This window comes from Wyeomyia smithii, chromosome 2, assembly GCF_029784165.1.
Source record: "Wyeomyia smithii strain HCP4-BCI-WySm-NY-G18 chromosome 2, ASM2978416v1, whole genome shotgun sequence".
NCBI lineage: Eukaryota > Metazoa > Arthropoda > Insecta > Diptera > Culicidae > Wyeomyia > Wyeomyia smithii.
Window position 1 is genome coordinate 47,331,824 of NC_073695.1, and position 18,147 is coordinate 47,349,970.

The 18,147-nt window shown below is 37.9% G+C and overlaps 1 protein-coding gene across 1 annotated transcript in view; it reads left to right on the forward strand.

Annotated features, from left to right (window-relative positions):
• The first annotated feature begins 2,029 nt into the window (after nt 1-2,029).
• Nucleotides 2,030-18,147, forward strand: part of LOC129721352 (uncharacterized) — a 38,628-nt gene continuing 22,510 nt past the window's right edge. Inside the window, exon 1 of the mRNA XM_055673814.1 lies at nt 2,030-3,095. Coding sequence (XP_055529789.1) covers nt 2,581-3,095 — 515 coding nt within the window. The 5' untranslated portion in view covers nt 2,030-2,580. The remainder of the gene's footprint in view (nt 3,096-18,147) is intronic.

The window sequence follows — 18,147 nt, forward strand, 5'->3', positions numbered from 1 at the left end:
ATTGTTTGCATGCGTTCCTATGAACGCATTCACACCGACGCGCCGTGCCCAGACCGGGGCAGCGTTGAGTTGCCGTCGTGCTGCCGCAGTGCGAGAGGAAAACTATCGTTGCCGACGATACTTTGTGTTGGCCGGAGAGTGCACGGAAGGCACTCGGGTGGATGCGTGTATGTTGTAGTGACATATTTCGCGCGGAGTGAGCTGCGGTATGAAAAAAAGAGAAAGACGTTCTTTCACATACACACATCAACATTTCTCAGCCAGAGCGCAGCGCAGGCACGGTTCAAGCACGGCGCAGTGTGAATGCATGAAAAGTCCCGGACGAGCCCGGGCCCGGCCCGGTCCCGGAACGGAAGCAGTGGGAATATCCCTTTAGCGCTATTGCTCGGCCACGTTTAACCTATGTAGCCCTCGTACATGAAGGTACATGAAACGACAGCTTAGGCAAAACTTAAAAAGCTTCAACAACTTGAATTGAGGTGGACAAGTTCATATATACTAAATTTGAAAAGGCATGGCTGTTTATTACATGCATCCAGAATTTTTCAATCTGGCCACATCGGGTTGTTGGATGAACAATTTCATAACGTTTGTAAATTCCTGGTTTCAATGACTTACGTGACTTAAAAAATTCGCAATAGTGAAGAGTGAATTTCGTAGCTGTTATACTGAACACACTTTAAAATCCTGCCCAATATAGCTACACTAATAAAAAAATGCAAATCTTTGTTTAAAATATGTCTCCGTTGTTCAACTTTCTAATAGCGCCAAGTTTTAAGCCAAACATAGTAAGTTAGTTCACCTAACTCGCAGGTAATGCGTTCTATCAATTTAGCTGGATCATGTCTCTAATAGCTTGTAATGCCCATCTAAAACAAACTCAAGCAAGTAACGGAGAGTGAATACGAAATAAAATGAAAAAATGAAAACACAATCAGACAACCTCGAGTGCGGTCAGTAGCTTCCGATGTACTACTTGGGCCTACTTAACGTCCTTCCAGAGATAAATACAAGAAACTATCGATACTGAGTCATTTCTCCGGGGCCGGGGTAGACAAACGAAACGATGAAATATTGGAAATTTATGCATATCGAATATCGGCTGTGACGCGGTTGTTGCATGCCGCGACCGATATGGGGCAACAGGAGTAATGTGCATGCACAATTGACTGGAAGCAATCGGTGTACTTCTGCGATTCCGTTCGCTATGTGTCGTTTTGCAATTGCAATGCGAACGCAACATAGTAGAAAACTTTTATTTTACTTTAAATAGTTGATTGTGTTCTAGTTGTTCAGCTGGCATACATTTTCATGCCATTGTTTTCCAAGTAAAATTATAAGTTTTCACAAAAAGTCAAGGGAAAAATTGAAAGGTTTTTCAGATTCTTTTATTGCTTAGTAAAATAAGCGATAGAAATATTAACTAAAAACACATTCAAATTCAAAGCATTTTATTTGACTTACGAACCACTACGAACAAAAAACTCTCTGTTCCATTTTGTTTGGTTTTCAAATTTTGCGTAGTGTAAGTCCGGTGGCCCAAATGCATTACATAAGACAGCAAGGATTGAAAATGAACTTCTGTCTTCCAAAAGGCACATCAGCTGAAATGTCAGATATTTATATATTTGCACATGGATAAATAGGGGTCCCTTATTTTTTTGAACTCTTGCATATTAGAACCTTTTTTAAAGAGCAATAATTTTTCAAAACTTGTATATTCGAAATAAAAAGGTAAATATATAATACCGCCAAAAATGAGGAAGTCTCAGATTAATGCATGCATTAATATCATCTGACACCTCTGCATATCGGCCTGTTCCAAGAGCTTCCCAACGCGGAGAGTAGCAACCGCCGTATGACGAGCTGAGATTCCCTCGGTCCGTAAACATAGTGCAGAACTTGCACATGGTCATAGGAGCGACCGCTTCGCACAAAAAGAGGGAACAACAAAGCAGCATGAAGGCTAAACAAGTCTCACTAGCTGCTCGCAACATTGGAAAACCGCGTCCAGTTCGCATCTCGCATCGCCGCCGCGTCGTCGTTGTGCCGCAGCCTGGTGAGATAGACAAGAAGACGGCGACGACGAAGAAGAAGAAAAGAAGTCGAATTGCACACAGTTCATTATTAAATTCTCAGATTACGTCCCAGCGCGGCTTTAGTAAGGTAGAGACTGTCGGTCTGACCGGATAACAGCAGAAGTGTGTGGCAACCGCGATCCGAAGGGTTTTGCCGGTGGATCAACACGCGTTAGTGCGAGATCGCGTCGATAGTTTGAACATTGAGAAGAAGTGAAGAGTTGGTGGAACAAATCAGCAATCAGCATCTTCCGTGTTTCAACTTGGGCGCAAGAGTAAATTGTGGGCTTTCGCAATCGAAGGCAGCAAAATTGCTAGGCCGAGTGTTTTTTTTTTCGCGTAGATTGAAAGGCAAAGCATAGAGTTTTTTTTATAAATATATCATATTGTGTGTGTCGATTGTAGCTAGTTTTCAGTTTTAATTATACGCTACTTCAAATTCAAACGGCGATCTTGAAAGTCCAGGCCAGGGACAACACTTCGATTGCAGTGCTATTGCGAAATGGGAAAATTACAGAATAAATCGCTGCTAACAGTGATTGTAGTGATTAGTGCGATTGGCTGTCACGCGTATCAGCAATCTTCTGGTAGTGATTATGGTGAAAACCTGAGTCAGCATCCTGATAAACGACTAGTTCACCGCCATCATGGTCATCAGCACCAACATCGGCTCAACTCGATATCCTTAGGACATAGGAATTCCTCTCGCTATTCGCTAATTGGACCCTTTGGCGCGGGAAACCATTATCAGCCACAACCAACAGACAATTATCACCATCAGCATCACCATCACCAGCACCATCAGCAGGCTGGCCACGCTGCACACCAACCAAGATACCCCGGTGTGGTGGAACAAATAGACCGTCGAAACTCTAATCCGGGTTTTCGGTGGAATCCCTCTACGACTGAGCGGAGCACCACTGCGAGAGTTTTAACTAACCGAGCTGGGAATACTGCTGGCATAAGGCATGTGAAGCGTATGCTGAAAAACAACAATCATCACAGGAACATTACCGGGTAATGCAGTTGATTTGCTTTGGTTGGTAATTTTTGGCTAATGATTCGTAGTGAATCAGCGAGGAGAAGTTCAATAACAGTTGCGGTCTGCCTTTCAAAATGTTTACACTCAAATGGAACTTAATCAATTGAATCTCTTTCTGGAGATTGAAGTTGTGTGTTCTTGGAGATTCAGAAAATCTGAATAGTGTTGGGTGCATGTGCTCTGAAGAGACATGTTATCAAATGGTCAGTGATATTTTGTCCACATGTTAAACATATTCAAAGGACAGGCTTTGTAATGTATTTTTTTTTACTTGTGAAGATGCTAATGATTACTGTGTATTTCAATAAAAATGTCAAAATTTTGTTATATTTTTTTTTTAACTCATTTTTTATTTATCTGAAACTTTGCAAAAATGCTAAAGATGTAATTTTATGCTATTGGTATTTTTTTTTGAATCACTACTAATTTATGAAAAGGGTTCATGTAAAAATGTTATTGATGGTTACAAATACTGTTAGAGCCAGGACGGTTTTTTGATCGGTGTGACGTTTTTGGTAGAGTTGTAGAAAATAAAAAAAATTAAATAAAATTTAAATTGAGGTATTGGCACTATTACCGTCAGGTTTGTCCAATTATCATCCGGGGCTTTAAAGAAGTCATAGAGAACTAGACTTTGATCTGCAATACGAAGAACCATTATGCAAGAAGTTTACACTCTAGGACATCATTTACTCCCTGATGATTATATGACAAACCTGACGATAATAGACCCGATACCCTCATTATTTTTAAAAGCTCTTTCATTTTTTTTATAAAAACTACAAATGATCGGCCAAATATTGATTGTTACGTGATCATGGAATCAGGAAAAAAAACGAAAAAGTTAAAATTTGCAAAAAAAAAAACGAACGGTTTTTTAATGTCTTCAGCAATGTTATAATGTCTTCAGCAATGTTATAGATAGGATTATTTTTCCACAAATACCTACCTTACTGCATCAAGTTTCGAACACTTCAGCTATGATGTAATTTCTTGCACTAAAAAATCAAATTATAATGACTTTTCTTGTCGATTCGGAAGGTATAGTATAAAAGGTTGGTTATTTTATTGTTATTGTAATTTGTTGTGCTATTTATATAGGTTCTAACATTTATTTATTTATTTATTTATTAATTTCGTCATCCGACTATACGTCTAAATGATATTTTGGTGTTTGTTTATGAGATTACCGAGGATACACAACTCGGCATTGATTTAAATTTCGAACACTTCAACGTAATCACTAAGAAATAGATAGGCAAACTGTCTCAACACTGACTGTCACTTTTTTCACCGCATACTGGTTCCCTGAAAGTGGTCCTACAGTAAAGAGGTATACATCACTGGGTGAAGGATATTCCGAGGAACGAAATGGTACGAAATTGGGTCCCAAAGCTATACCGGTTTTTATATATCATTTGAAAAAGTCCTGAGCAAAACGTGATTTTCAAAAAACGTTTATCGTTTTCCTTCGATTTTTAAATGAAGAATAAAAAAACTGCTCGAATGGTCTTAGATGACGTTTCGCCCATGTACGGTATATGAGAGAACTGTCATTTAAGGCATTTCGAGCAGATTTTTATCCTTCATTCAAAAATCAAAGGAAAATGATAAACATTTTTTAGAAATCACGTTTTGCTCAGAAAATTGCACTCTTCCAGCTGATATATAAAAATCAGAAAGCCGTTTAAAACTTTAGGACCCCATTAGTCAAGGAATCTAAAATAATATTAATTTTAAGGGGTGGTATTACCAGATATGTGATTTTTTAATTACTTATTAACTTATTTTATTTCAAATTAAACGATTTCATCGTGTTTCAAAGAAATGTTTAGACGAAGCTTTCTCAATCTCAGAGGCAGGCTTGGTATTTTCCCTAATATGTGAGAAAAACAGAGTGAATATTCACCATTTACTTCTCATGCAGCTTGAGCGCTGCCTGTAGCAATATATTGCACTACACTTTTTTTTTGCTTGTGATGTGTTTCTGTTGCTCGCAGAAAAACTAACACACTTATTGCTTATAGCTTAGCTGAGAGAAACAAGAGTGGTGAATCACTCTACAGAAAATACACAGGAGTGCGCCACGTTGTGCACTGCTGAGATGAATTCGATAGCATTCGGAGAGCAAACGTGCGTGACGGGCACACACAATTTCCAAAGCTGCTAAAACGTGTACGAAATTATTTTGACTTAAAAAAATATATTTTAGAGCCATAGTACCTTTAGGAAAGTTGGCCCATTAATTTTACTTTTTTCATTTTTTGCATATAAAAATTCACTTTGTTCAGCAAAGTTGTTGCACGTTTTTTAAGAAACAACTTTGTAAAAGATACTATACTTCTATCTGCTTTTTTAAAGGGCCTTTTGTGGAGTTTTCTACAGAATGCCACTAATAATCAATTTTTTAGTATAACATTTAGTAGTGATTTTCTACAATTTTTCAATGTTCTACATTGTTGTTTGCTATCACAAAGCAAACAATTTCATCAAAGAAAGTTTATTTTTATCTCTCATATTTCATCGGTTATTGACGATTTTTATTGAAACAATGCACTAATTTACTAACGGATATCTTTGAAATCGGCAAATACCTGTAGATTAAACCTTTGAAAAATTTTATAAAATCAATATGAAAAGTTATATTGAAGAAATAATTTTGAGGGGGACTCTAGAGAAAACTTCACAATAGTTCATTCAAATTAGCAGATATAAGTATAGTGTCTTCGACAAAGTTTTTTCTTACAAAATGTGCTAAAACTTAACTCAGCAAAGTAGATTTTTATATGCAAAAATGAGAAAAATAAAACTCGTTTCTCACTTTTAGGTAGATTATTCACAAAATTCTAACTTCTACAAAATGGAGAATAATTAATAAAACAACTTTACTGAAGACAATACGACTTCAAAATCATTATTTTTTTAGTTAAGAGTACTTAGTGTAAATAAGCGCATTATTCTAGTAAAAATCGTCAACAACCAAGAATATATCGGAGATATTGTTTGTTCGTTGTAGCAAACAATTTTATAGAGCATTTAAAAATTGTAGAAAATCACTATAAAAAGTTAAATAGCAAAAAATGATTTTAAGTGGTAATCTGCAGAAAACTCCACAAAAGTCCCTTTAAATAGATAGATAGAAGTATGATGTCCTCCACAAAGTTATTTCTTTAAAAATTTGCTACAACTTTGTTGAACAAAGTGGATTTTTATATTACAAAATGAGAAAAGTAAAATTCGTTTCTCACTGTTGAGTGAATTAATCATGGAATTGCAACTTCTATAGCATGGAGAATAATTAATGGAACAACTTTGCTGAAGACGTTAGGGCTTTAAAATCAATGTTTTTGGGTCAAAAAAATTTCGATCACGTTTTTGCAGCTTTGGAAACAGTGTGGGGCGGCCAGATTTATTTTTTCAGTTTCGAGATACAAAGCAAGCAACGCAATTTACTTTTCTACCTAGATGATCTCGTCATTCAATAAATGCTTAAGAGACACATAGTAAAAGCACTGCAGTTAACTGCGTTGTGTAGTTATTGAGCGTAATGTTTTTTCGTGTGAGAAACTTCACACCAGTTTATTATCTCTCTGGAACGATATTTTAGATTTCACTGTGGTGTTTTTCCATGCAATGCAACACCGCTGCGTGGTTGAGAGTGCGGCACCTTCTTCTCTGTGCTTTTATCCGACGCGAGAAGAATTCGATTGTCTTCTATCCGAGCCTAAACATGCTACAACGTGTTATTTTGTTGCGTGTTTGAGAGCTCCATCGGTCCAGTTCCACTGTTTGCAGCACAAAATGAAGTTCGTGTTTCGTGAATTTGTATTTCATACGGGATATGATCTTTTTGCATCCTGTGAAACTGAACTGAAAAAAGGAGGAGCCACTTACAACATAGGACTATAGTTGAAATCTCTCTTAAACAAAATTCAGACATGCCAAAGGACTATATGTCATTGCGGATATCGTACGCAATCTGGTTACGGAGCATTAATGCGACTGATACGATAACATTTTTTAGATAATTACAATTATTTAAAAGACGTTAATAAATGATTTATATTAAATTGCAACTGTGTTCACCATAACTCGATAATACTTTGCATAGATTGTATATAGAAAACTTATCCAATTACAATAAAAAATTCAAGGTGTTTTGCTGAAATTACTTAATTTATTCCAGAAAATGTATAACACTTCATTCCAAAGTTCACAGCAAAATTTCGAACTTCATTCGCGTGTCTGCCATCAGTCAACGCCAGCGCGAACAGAATTTTGCTGATCTCCAGCCGCACAGCTGCAATATGCAACACACAACATCTTATTAAACTGTTGCGTCGTTAAGAGTACGGCTCCTTCTGCTATTTGCTACCATCCGACACAAGAAGAATTTGAAGAATTTTTTCTCCCTTCTGAGCCGTTTGTTGCATTACAGAGTGCTGCATCGGTTCAATTTCACTGTTTGCCAACACGAAATGAGATTCATTTTTTTTACATTCGTATTACATACGAAATAAAACTCTTGCGGAACTGGAGAAGTATCATAACTTGAAAAAAGGTGGAGCCACTTAATTACAATATGAATCTGTAGTGAACATGCTTTCTAGTTGATTTATGGTTCATTTTTTCACTGGTTTAGCGATTGAAAAGAAGCTGATTTTTATACTTAAAGTTCGAGGGAATTTTCACCTATTGAATAAAACACCTGAGCGTGTCCATGCGAAATAACCTACCATAGATTATAGACCATTTCTGATTTGAATGAAAATGAAAGCGTATTTGACGTATTTGAACGTATTTGACTTACTAAACTTAGTATTCTCCGCGTTTTTTTTCAGACTCAATCGATATGGCATAGGTTTTGTCCAATACATTGTAGTTCAGAAATCTTTGGTTATACAGAAAAACTGTTTGAAAGTGAATTGTAGGGAACCAATAATAATTTACAAAAAAAAAAAAAACACACACACAAACTGTTAAATAAACATTAAATTTACAAAAACAGAAACCTTTTTTTTATTTATTTTTCAAACAAACAAAGTTTTAACTAAACTTTTTTTTTAAAAAAAGCAGGATACATCATTTTGAATTGTGTTAAGTTTATTTATTTACTAGCTGACCCGGCAAACTTCGTCCCGCTCATTTTTTTTCTTTATTTGAATAATTTTGAACATTCCACATTGATTGATTCCTTGCAATTTGTTTATAGTCTGCAAATGGATGACGAATCGGATATTGGATACGATCTAAATCAAAAGACAGATCGAATGATTGGTTTCATCGAAATGATAACATCCTCGCCTTTTGGCTTCTGTACATAACCTTGATTACGGAAATACCCACATTGGGTGATATACGGTCATTTCCGCTGTTTTCCAGAAACCAAAAATCGTCATCTTGGATTTCAAAATGGCATGTGAAATCAATTTCATTCTGAGCATCAATCTGATACCGGATGGATTGGATGGTATTCAATCATTTTTGGCCAGAAACCGAAATTGGTCAACTTTACATTTAAAATGGTGTCCAGGGTCATTTCACTTTCATGTGTATGGGACCCCTCCTTCAAGAATAGGGAGGGATCTCGAACTATCTTAGTCACTTTTCCCGGCTCTTAAACCCCTGTATACAAAATTTCACGCCAATCGGTTCAGTAGCTTCCAAGTCTATATGAATCAGACAGACAGACAGACAGACAGAGCTGCATTTTTATACATTTAGGTTTATTGCTATACAATCATATTTATCCGACAAAGCTAAGTCTTAAAGAGTTAATAATAAAACTGAAATCAAAACATAACCGTTAAAGTCTACGGAAAGCATCCAGGAGCCGTTGACGAAACGCATTGATTGGTATGTCGAAGTCAAGCAGCTTGTATACCTCATTTAAACGGTTGCGAATATCACGAACTGGATCATGAAAACCATATAGACTGTTCCGAAAATTATAAATACATCTTCTTTCTTGAATAAAACAAAAAATATAGGATTTTTCGGGTCATTTTATTCCGAAATATAGATAATAAGTGTTTTCTTTCCAGTTTCAATTCAAGTTGGGATTATTTTTCGTAGGATACGCGAGTTCTCTAACTTTTCTCTTAACACTACTCATAAGCTTTTGCACAGTGTGTTCTCCGAACATTTTTACCACTTTAAGCCAATCTTTTTAAATTTTTCAACATTGTCCGCTGGTTCGGCATATTTCCTCAGCTTTGCCTTGGTCAAAGCCCAAAAAGTTTCAATAGGGCGAGTTTCAGGGCAGTTTGGAGGATTCATCTCCTTTGGGACACATGTGACATTATTTGTTTTATACCACCCTAGTGCATCCTTAGAGTAATGGCAGGAAGCGAGATCGGGCCAAAAGATTGGAGGATTGTTATGCTGCTTAACCATGGGTAACAACCTTTTCTGCAAACACTCTTTCACGTAAATTTTACCATTCATTGTGTCATTCGTAATGAATGGACGAGATAATTTTCCACGTTCACAAATGGCCTGCCAAACCAATACCTTCTTGCCGAATTTTTCGGTGTAAATGGCTCTCACTGGTCCACGGACATCCTTTCCCTTCGGTGATGTATAAAATTGCGGTCCTGGCAGAGTCTTATAGTCCAGTTTTATGTAGGTTTCGTCATCCATGATAACACACCCCATTTTTTTGGTCAGAAGTTTGTCATAAAGCTTCCGAGCTCTCGGTTTCACAGGTTCAGCTTGTTTTGGATTTCGTTTTGGCTGCTTCTGCTTCCGACGGGTCTGCAGACCCATTCTTCCCTTGGCATGCATAACATTACTCGCCGAGGTTCCAAGCTTTCTCGCCACATCTCGTACTGATACTGAAGGATGCCGCTTGTAGTATTCCTTAACCTTTTTGTCCATTGTGGGATCAACAGGCCCGGGTTTTCTACCACGTCTTGGGGCATCAGTAAATGTGCACTCTTCACAATACTTCCGCAATGCGGTTTGAACTGCTCCGACACTTATACCTTCTTCTCTGGCTAATTTTCTTATAGAAAGACCACTCACGGTGCCCCATTTGTGCACAATTCGCTTTCTTTGCTCGGGAGAAAGGCCACACATTTTCAAAATTTCGCACTAAATGTTAGAAAAAATGACAGCATCTGTTTCTTTTGGATGTAAACAACAGGACGCAGCCAACGTTTGGTTGAATTCTGCACGGTATTTGAAATGACGGTTGATCGTAAGTGTATTTATAATTATCGGGACGGTCTATATACAGTGCTTTTTCGATTTAATTACGGTAAAAAAAATTCACCCTGAATTTGTCGAAGAGAAGCGGGCCTGGATTGTTACTTTGAGGAACTCCTGACATGTTAGAAGCACGATTCGTCAGGTAAGACTTAAACCAGCGTACGTACTCCGAGCAGTATTTCGTGGTCTAGCCGATCAAACGGTGCTTTCAGGTCCAGGTAAATTGCGTTGGTTTGGAAACTAGAATCCATACTTTCCAAATAGTGAGAAGCAAACTGCATGAGATTAGTGGCAACAGATCGTTTTTGAATCGAATTGAATAAATGTTTGCGTATTTTCAGATCATTTGGCATGAAAAGGCTCTATGGTGATCAAATTTAGAGTTCAAACGTATTTTGAGGCAGGTATTGAAGCACTGCTCTTGGGCGAGTTTTCTATCGCATTTGTTCTCACACAGCAAACAACAACATGTGTCAAACTTTCTACAGTAGTGTATACAAATGCATATCTTAAACAACAACAGAAATGACATCACTAGTATCAAATTGCTTTGAAGCACGCGGAACTGATGGTGTCAGGATTTCACTTATATCTAGAACGGCAGTGTAATGGAGTATGTTTTCTTGCAATTCATAGCATGAAGCCCACAACGCAAATGGAGTGACGAAAAAGAAGGTATTTTTTTACAATTAAATGGAGAAGCTCTGTTTATCTTTCATAACTATTTTTCATTAAAATAATAACATTGAATAAGATTGAGAATAGGAGAATATGATAAAATTGATAGATGAGACTCGACCACTTAGTTTTAAGCACAACAACTGACATAGACTGACGAGAATTGGTAAAAGAAACGTATATTTTATATTCTATACTTATATTGAATTGTTTACATCAGATTTATCTCAGTTTACCATTCGATATATATTTTTTTCAAATATCATCTAAAAAAGCAAAGCCTGAGATCTACATTCTGATTCGAAACATGATCTTTTGGAACCAATCCACGTTCAGATTGTTAGTTGCGAAATCTCGAAACAAACGAGAATCTACTCCACTGAATTTAAAATAACACCGAACCTACCACTGAGCCCGACGCAATAAGCAAACACAAAATAAATTATTCAAAGCAAGACAGAGCAAAATAAGTCCTAATGCTCTTTTGCTCATAAAAGGCACAGTCCTCTAAAGTGGAAGATGTTATTTTTAATCAACCGTGAAGCGTTCGCTCACTTCCTTTTGACGCGTACACCGGCTGTGTATTCGCTGCAAGGATCTGATTTACGGTGATATGTTTTCGTTGACAGTGCTATATTCCATGGTCTAGCGATGTTCAACATTCGGTGGAATCAATGATCTCCCGGATCATCTATGCACGATTGCAAGTCATGTGCTTCTTGTTATATCGCTAACGTGGATAAAGCGAAATCTGTTTACTGTGTGACTCCTGTGTGCCGTGATTACCGCAATGTAAATTGACCTGTTTACATCATCGTCTTATCGCTCAGCCAAAGGAGCAGGAAACTGTACAGTACCTATATTTGTTATCCAATCTTTCGTTATCTTTACCGCAGCTTGCAAGATGCATTTGCAGAGGTTTCATGCGCTAGAAAGTAGGTGCTTATCACAGTTTGTCGACCTTTATCCTCACACTTTGAAGTTTAGCAAATAATGCACCCGAATGTTCTATTTTAGAGGTTTTGAATTTTGATGTTACGTAAAGTTTCGCGTTGGTTTAACGCTCCTGCTAACTTCGAACTAATAATTGAATCAAATTTTAAACTTATCCTAATTTCATCTATGGAGACGCATAGTGAGCTACACCAAGTTCTCAAATCGCTATCGGATGTTTATAACATCCCTACTCAAGGTTGTGCTTGATGCGTCGCAGATCACCGACCGACGTCTAGTAGACGGCGACGGCAGCGGCGGCGTGAGTAAGATTGAAGCCACGCCGGCTACCGAAACGTGCTGAACGTTTTTCGTATGTTTTGTCGATTGACTCACGCGCCACCACTTCACTTCACACGTTGCCTGTTATGGGTGAACTTAGAAATCGAGAAACAGCCAACCAGTCTGCCTTCCTCGTTTGGTTCCCGCAGACTCGAACATATTGCTAATGACGTTCAGGTGTTCAGATGACGAACCAAAGGGAAGCTGAACGATCCGTGACTTAGGAACCATTCAAATATTACATAACGCGGAATTTGGCAATTTTCAATACCCACCCACCCCCATGTAACGCAATTTTACATGTTTGCCACATGCAATATAACGCTCCGCTGAATACCGCCCCACCCCCTAGAGCGTTATGTATTATTTGAATGATCCCTTAGGCTGTCGAGAGATAGGTGTGATTAGAATCTTAAGTCTGCGCAAGACGTTATTATCTTGGTTCTTAATCAGGAAGTAATAAGTACTACTCAGCGAAACGTTTGTGGAAATAATAGTGTGTTAGATACAACAGAGAAAACATGTTATGTATTGAGTTTGTACATCTGTTTCGCAAAGCGGTTACGGTCTGTGTTCAAGCCGGGAAAGAAAGTTAGCATAACTTAAGCTTCATTTCGATAAATCCAAACATTCGCTGGCAATAACGATAATGACTGCCTCATTAAATTTGTTAATTATGCTAGAACGATGTCGGTCTCTACAGCCGAGTCCTCGAATTTGTTTGGATCGTTTGTCTCATCGGACAGCTTATTTTTGTTTGTGCTCGCTCTTGCGTGTAGTGTCAGTGGACGGCTGCTATTTTTGTTATTAATTAATGGTCCGGCTAAGATGAAAGGAAATCAGAAACAATTTGCATACATGTATTAAAATCAATAATCTTTTGCGCCCAAAAAGGGGTCGCCGTATCTTGCTGAAAAATTTCTGGTTATTACAGCACTTCGGACGTCAGTGTGACTTAAACTTAGCGCAACACGTCATGCGCTACTGAATTGAATATTCTTCTTAGCTTTATGCTAATTTACAGCCCTTAGTCTTATTTTTAGACTTGAGCGACGGAAAAAGAATTCCACGTTTCTTTTATATTTGTTATTCTCAAACCGCTAGTTTTTCTTATCTGTATTTGACACCCAAGTGTCACAAAAATTCGTCATTTTAGAGCCCCCGTTCCCTTGAGTAACGTTTGTTTCTGTGACTTAAATAGTGATTAAGAGATGTAAGCGAAAGAATAAAAATAATAATTTCAGATTCAGCCCAAAGGTCAGGAAAACCACGAATAAAGAAATAAAAGGGTGCACCAAAAGATCAGAAAAGAAAAAAGCACATATTTATTGTAAATTTTGAGACTAAAACCAAAAATAATTTCAAATGTTACTGGGAATTTTTGTTGAAAAAAAGACAAACATGTAGGTTGATCTCATATTGGTTATTGCAAAAAATTGAATAACTTTTCTTCAAACCAGCAAATACTTGCAAACGCTTTCATTATAAAATTATGCTTTAGAGGATTGAAAACAACTCTAACCCCGAGGAAAACAACACAATAGACTTCAAAATCTACTCTACAAAGATTTCTAGCAAAACAAAGTTCGAGGTCAAATAGAAAATAGGAGATCGGTTACGAAGAATTTGAGGAAAATTATGTCGGAATGTATGACGAAGATGGGGATTAAAGCGCAAGTCGATTCAATGTATGCAGACTAAAAGGCAGCATTCGATAAAATCGACCACCAAATATTGCCACACAAGTTGTCTCGTCTTGGGATTCCTCCTCAACTGCTGTCCTGGTAGGAATCATACCTAACGAATCGTAAACTTCGAATAAAGATCAATGGTTGCATATCTCGGCCATTTTTAAATAAATGCAGTGCCCCACAAAGCAGGAGTCCTGGACCGCTACTAATTATTCTATCCTTTAATGATTGTAACGACGTTTTCCATTTCTTAGAAACCTGAATACTCCACTATGTGTATAGAGGCTGTTTCTATACCACGTTCTCATTACTGGTTTCTTCCAGATATATCCCTACCCTTCGAATTAATCCAGTCATACCGTTGTATGACGTAGTTTCTAGTCAACTCCCTCCAGCCCCTTATGTGGTTTATGGTCGGACCTATTCCTACAATTTTATTATGTTACTAGCTCACCCGGCAAACTTCATCCCGCTCATTGTTGTCTTCACTTAAATAATTTAAAAAATTTAAAACTCATTAATTCCTTGCGATTTGTTTATAGTCTGCAAATGCACGGCGAATCGGCCATAAGATATGTTCAATGCCAAAAGGCCTTGACTTTGGCTTTTGTACATCACTTCTATTCTGAATTATCCATATTAGGCGGTATTCGGTCCTTTTCAGCTGTTTTTTTGGCATCAATCTGATTTCGGAAATATCCATATTGGGTCGTATTCAGTTAATTTGGTTGTTTTTCAGAAACTGGAAGTGGTCATCTTTGAAGTCAAAATGGTGTCCAGTGTCGATGCTTGGCTTCTATCCATATTGAGTAATATTCGGTTTTTTTCGGCTGTTCCCCAGAAGTTACAATTCAAAATGGTGACTGAAGTCGATTTTAAGCTCCTTACATAAATTTTGGTTCCGGATATACTGATATTGGGGGTATTTGGTCACTTTAGGCTCTTTTCCAGAAACCGGAAGTTGCCGTCTTACAATTTAAAATGTTGTCTGAGGTAGATTTGTGACTTCAGTGCATCATTACGATCCCGAAAAACCCATATTGGGTGGTATTTGGTTACTCTCCGCTGTTTTTCAAAAATCGAAAGTCGCGATTCTGTATTTCAAAATGGTATTTGGAGACAATTTCTGATCTCCCAGATGGTCTCGAGGTACGATGCTGGCCCAACAAGCCAGTCATCGTAGGTTCGGGTTTCGGCTCGGGAGAGACTGTTAGTGTCAGTAGGATCGTAGCACTAGCCCCGCAATTGTCCTGTACACTAAACAGTCGGCTGCGAAGTCTGTGTATAAATAAACAGAAGGTCAAGTTCCGAAACGGAATGTAGCACCAAGGCTTTGCTCTGCTTTGTCTTTGGTCGATTTTAGCTCCTGTGTATCATTCTGGTTCCATATTGGATGGAACCATTTTTGGTTGTTTTCCAAAAACCAGAAGTTGCCATCTTACAATTCAACGTGTTGTCCTAGATCGATTTGTGACTTCAGTACATCATTACGATTCCGAAAATATTTGGTCACTTTCCGCTGTTTTTCAGAAATCGGAAATCGCCATCTTGAATTTGAAAATGGTATTTGGAGACAATTTCGGGCCTCTGAGCGACATTCAGGTTAAAGAAACACTCATATTGGGTGATATTTAGTCATTTTGACTGTTTGCCATAAACCGGAAGTGGCCATCTAAGAATACAAAATGGTGTCTATCGTCGATTTTAGCTCCTGTGTATCATTCTGGTTTCGAATATAATCATATTGGGTGGGAATCGGCCATTTTTGACGGTTTTCCAGATGGTAACCGGAAGTTGCCATCTTACAATTCAAAATGTTGTCTAAGATCGATTTGTGGCTCCAGTGCATCATTACGGTTCCAAAAATACCCAAATTGGGTGGTATTTGGTCACTTTCCGCTGTTTTTCAAATTTGGTTTAATTGACTTGATTATTTCTCGAGACGTGCAGGAATTTGTGTTTAATTTGTATGGGACCCCTTCCTTATAGAAGAGGGAGGGATGTCAAACCATTATGGACATATTTGTTACCTCAAAAAACATCCACATGCCAAATTTGGTTCCCATTACTTGGTTAGTTTTCGAGATGTGCAGAAATTTGTGTTTCATCTGTATGAGACCCCTCCTTTCCAGAAAAGGGAGGGGTCTCAAACTATCTTAGTCACCTTTCTCGGCCCCTAAAACCCCTATGTACAAAATTTCACGCTGATCGGTTCAGTAGTTTCCAAGCCTATATGAATCAGACAGACAAACAGACAGACAGACAGAGCTGCATTTTTATATGTATAGATAGATAGATATGTAGATTCAAGAAGATTTATGTGTATTGTTCGTAGATACACTGCTTTTTTCAGGTTTTTTGGCAATTGGGCCAATGAGTATTTTCAGCAAAACTACACCCAACGCAAACGGGGAACGTTTTATTACTTTAGGGCAATTTTTTATTACTTATTGTGTCTTATGACTGCGCATTATACACAATTAGTAACAACTAAAAAGTAACAAAAATTATGACGGCCACACGCTTGTATGTGTTTCTGCAGGAGAACATACAGCCAAGCACCGCACTGCATGTGTTAGCAAGACTTCACTCGCTACATTTGTATTGATGCAAAGATCTGGTTTATTTTTGTCCCTTTCATCCATTCATAATCAGAATCTATACCGTCAACCTCAATTGTCTAATTAGAAACACTTTCGTTTCGTCCCCCAGTGTTTACTTGAAATGGAAATATGTAATACTGTCTGACAAGAGTTGTCGAAGTTGCGAATGTTGTTCTGGATGGGCACAAGTTTTGTATTTTCAAACAGGTCCAAATAAGTTTCCATGAACCAACGATTATGTGCTGTAGATAGCTTGCAAGAAAGCGAATGTTTTTGTTTTTCTCTAACGCAGTTTACAGATCGTGATGTCATTTTAAGGCGCATTTCAAGTCTTTAAAATCATCAACGTTTGCTCACTCTATGACGGGGAAAATGCTGCTTGGCAGCTCTTGTCATATTTTTTCGCTACTCCGTATGCATACAACGAGCGAACTAATACACGCACACCGGATGAATTGGAGATAGAAGAAACTTGAAAGGCCTCTGCCAGGCTGAACGCCAACACGAGCGATGGGGCGAGATTTCTACCGAAGGTTATTGAACAGTTTTACTTACGGCTGTTTATTTACCGACGGCGAGAATCTCGCCCGATCGCTCGCGTTGGCATTCAGCCTGGCAGAGGCCTAACATGTGCAACATATGCGACGGTGTGTGGTTTTTTTTTTACTTGAGATGGAAAGGGAGCATTTTGCGATAGAAAAAAATTTGCATGTGGTTGAAACGACCATTATTAGATAGTCGTTCTCCCGTAACACGTGCTAAATATATGATAGTATGTGTTGTTACTCGACTGGGGAAGAATTTTATTGCCTTTTAAGTAATAGGTTTGTTACCCAAAAGGCAATTTTGCGCTATTGCTTCTAAAGTAATAAGGAAAAGTTTTGCGTGTATTAACAGTGTATGAATTAGTTCGACTATTGCTCACGCGCAGCGACAATCATGTCCGATGAATTCTGCAAGAGTCTGGTATCTTGTTCTAGTCATCTTTGGTTATAGACTAATTATTATTTACGTTATTCAAATATTCAACAACAGATGCCTTGACCAAACTGTTTTGATGTTTATGGTTTTAAGCAACGGTTAACGGTTGATGCTTTTCGTTATTAGTAGATGGCCCGAATTTATTTAAGTCTCCTGCCAGCCCTAGTGCACGTTCTGCGGGATCGTTAACTACACACAAATTCTCGCATTTTCCTCAGATTTGTATGTACTCAATATTATAGCTCCGATTCTCATGGTCTTTCTGAAAATAGATCGCAATGACCTCTGACGCAACAATACCAGTACTTTCGGAAATTGATTTTTTATTATTCTCACGATGGAATCGGTAGATGCCTACCACATCTAGTTCAGAAGGAAGATGTGTCTTCAATAATTTTTTTTCGGGAATCGCCTGTTGAAATATCTTTTTTAACTTTAAGTCTGGGCGACGTCATTCAAGGCTTCAAGGAACGATAAATACTGGTTAATCTGCAGCGCCTACTATGTATATTGATACAGACTCAAACAAACTAATGTTGCCAATCAGTCATAGTCGAGAATGATGGACTCGATATTGCACACTGAAG